The 1,675-nt window shown below is 40.4% G+C and overlaps 1 protein-coding gene across 4 annotated transcripts in view; it reads left to right on the top strand.

Moving 5' to 3' along the window:
• The window catches only part of LOC116670473 (regulator of G-protein signaling 6), a 41,862-nt gene that overhangs the window by 32,067 nt on the left and 8,120 nt on the right, over positions 1-1,675 (top strand). For all 4 annotated transcript variants that reach the window (XM_032501025.1, XM_032501024.1, XM_032501022.1 and 1 more), the window contains 2 exons: positions 662-743; positions 1,114-1,188. In XM_032501025.1, the coding sequence (XP_032356916.1) occupies positions 662-743; positions 1,114-1,188 (157 nt within the window). The remainder of the gene's footprint in view (positions 1-661; positions 744-1,113; positions 1,189-1,675) is intronic.

Genomic DNA, 1,675 nt, shown 5'->3' with positions numbered 1-1,675 from the left:
TGGTGAGGCATTACATGCATAATTTGAGTGTTTTTTCCCCAAGGAAGAGAAAAAACGCTTCAGTGTGCAGTGTCAGACGGGCATTGAGCCAATGCTTTTCTCATTAGCAATGCTCTGTTTTCATGCCCTGCTGTGGCTGCAGGGTTATATGCATTAAATACAGCAAGCATCCCCCTATGGAATTAAACACACACAATTCTCCCTAACTTCTATCTCTTAGTAAGGCTTCCATCTGGTGGCTTGCATGTGTAAGCACAGCACTAATATCTCATGCATTACAGTGAGGGGAGAGCCTTCTTCTCCTGTCTAGAAATATCTTCAAATTTGACATTGTTGAGTGGCCACTGTGTTGTACAAGTGCTGGCGATATGGAAAGCTGTATGTCTTTTAATATCTGGGGAGTAAACAATACCTAGCGAGGGCGCTCAGTAAATGTCAGTTATATAACAGCTCGGCCCCACCGGCAGCAAAACCTGGCATCGCTAAGTGAGGCAAGCAGACAGGTTAGGACCTACACTCTTCAGCTTTTTGCTCCCTTATCTGGCCTGTCAGTAGTAACATGTACGTTTGTGAGTTTGTAAGAGTGTTATTATTAATGGAGCATGATTTATTATGTTTTACCTTATATTTCCGAGGTATGTGTGGTTTCCTCTGTTGACAGAATTGACAGGAAGAAGGACAAGGCAGAGAGGAAGATCCTGGACAGCCAGGAGAGGGCATTCTGGGACGTCCATCGGCCAGTGGTGAGTACGGGCCAAAACCATGATAAAAGAAAAAAAGAAGGGAGGGTCAGATACTGCAAGAGAGTAACAATGGTAAGGAACAAAGAAGAATGAAAAAAGAGGGACTGTTACATGGATAGACAATTTTAGCATTCAAAGCCTGAAAAAAGCAGACTCAGCTCCACACACTGTTTAACTGAGAGTCCTGTTCTGTTGTTAACAGAAGCAGATTTGGTACCAGTTACTTTGCATACACGCCGTTGGTGAGCATGACATTGCTGAATAGAGAAACAGCATCATATTGTGTGCGGAGCACAGGCGCAGACAATGCATGCTGGAGAAACACTGTTATCTGACCCAGAAACACACTGTCTTCTATTGTCTCCCACAGCCAGGCTGTGTCAACACCACAGAGATGGACATTCGCAAGTGCCGGAGAGAGAGGAACCCACACAGGGTAAAAAAGGTGAGGAGAGGAGACGATGGCAGGTTAACTTTCCAAACCTAATTATCATCTCAACAATTGTTTTTAGCAGTCGTTTGCTATAAACCAGTGGTTTATGACCTCGGTAGTTTAGAAATTCTGAGGTCCAGCACCACCTCATCACCTGAAGAAGGATTTTGCCACCAAAAACTTTAATTTCAATGTTTTATTGATGTAACTGCTCAATTACATTTTCTGTAAATGTTATCCCCCTAAATGCTTCAAAGCCCTTTACAGTGTCCACTTTTTCACTATTTTTACTTTTACAAAATGACAAAAATCTAAATGTATCTAAAATATATGTACTTTTTTGCTTAGTCTTAAAGATAGTTGTAAAAAATGTACGGATGTTTCTTTTAAATGTTGTGTAATGTTTTGTAAAATACTTTAAATAACAGATTTTTGTTGTCTATTTATTTACTTACTAAATGGCAATATGAAATGGGTGGTGTTATAAAAATATATATAT

Source organism: Etheostoma spectabile, chromosome 20, assembly GCF_008692095.1.
Source record: "Etheostoma spectabile isolate EspeVRDwgs_2016 chromosome 20, UIUC_Espe_1.0, whole genome shotgun sequence".
Taxonomy (NCBI): Eukaryota; Metazoa; Chordata; class Actinopteri; order Perciformes; family Percidae; genus Etheostoma; species Etheostoma spectabile.
The sequence above is the reverse complement of the archived record's forward strand: the minus strand, read 5'-3'. Positions and strand labels throughout refer to the sequence as shown.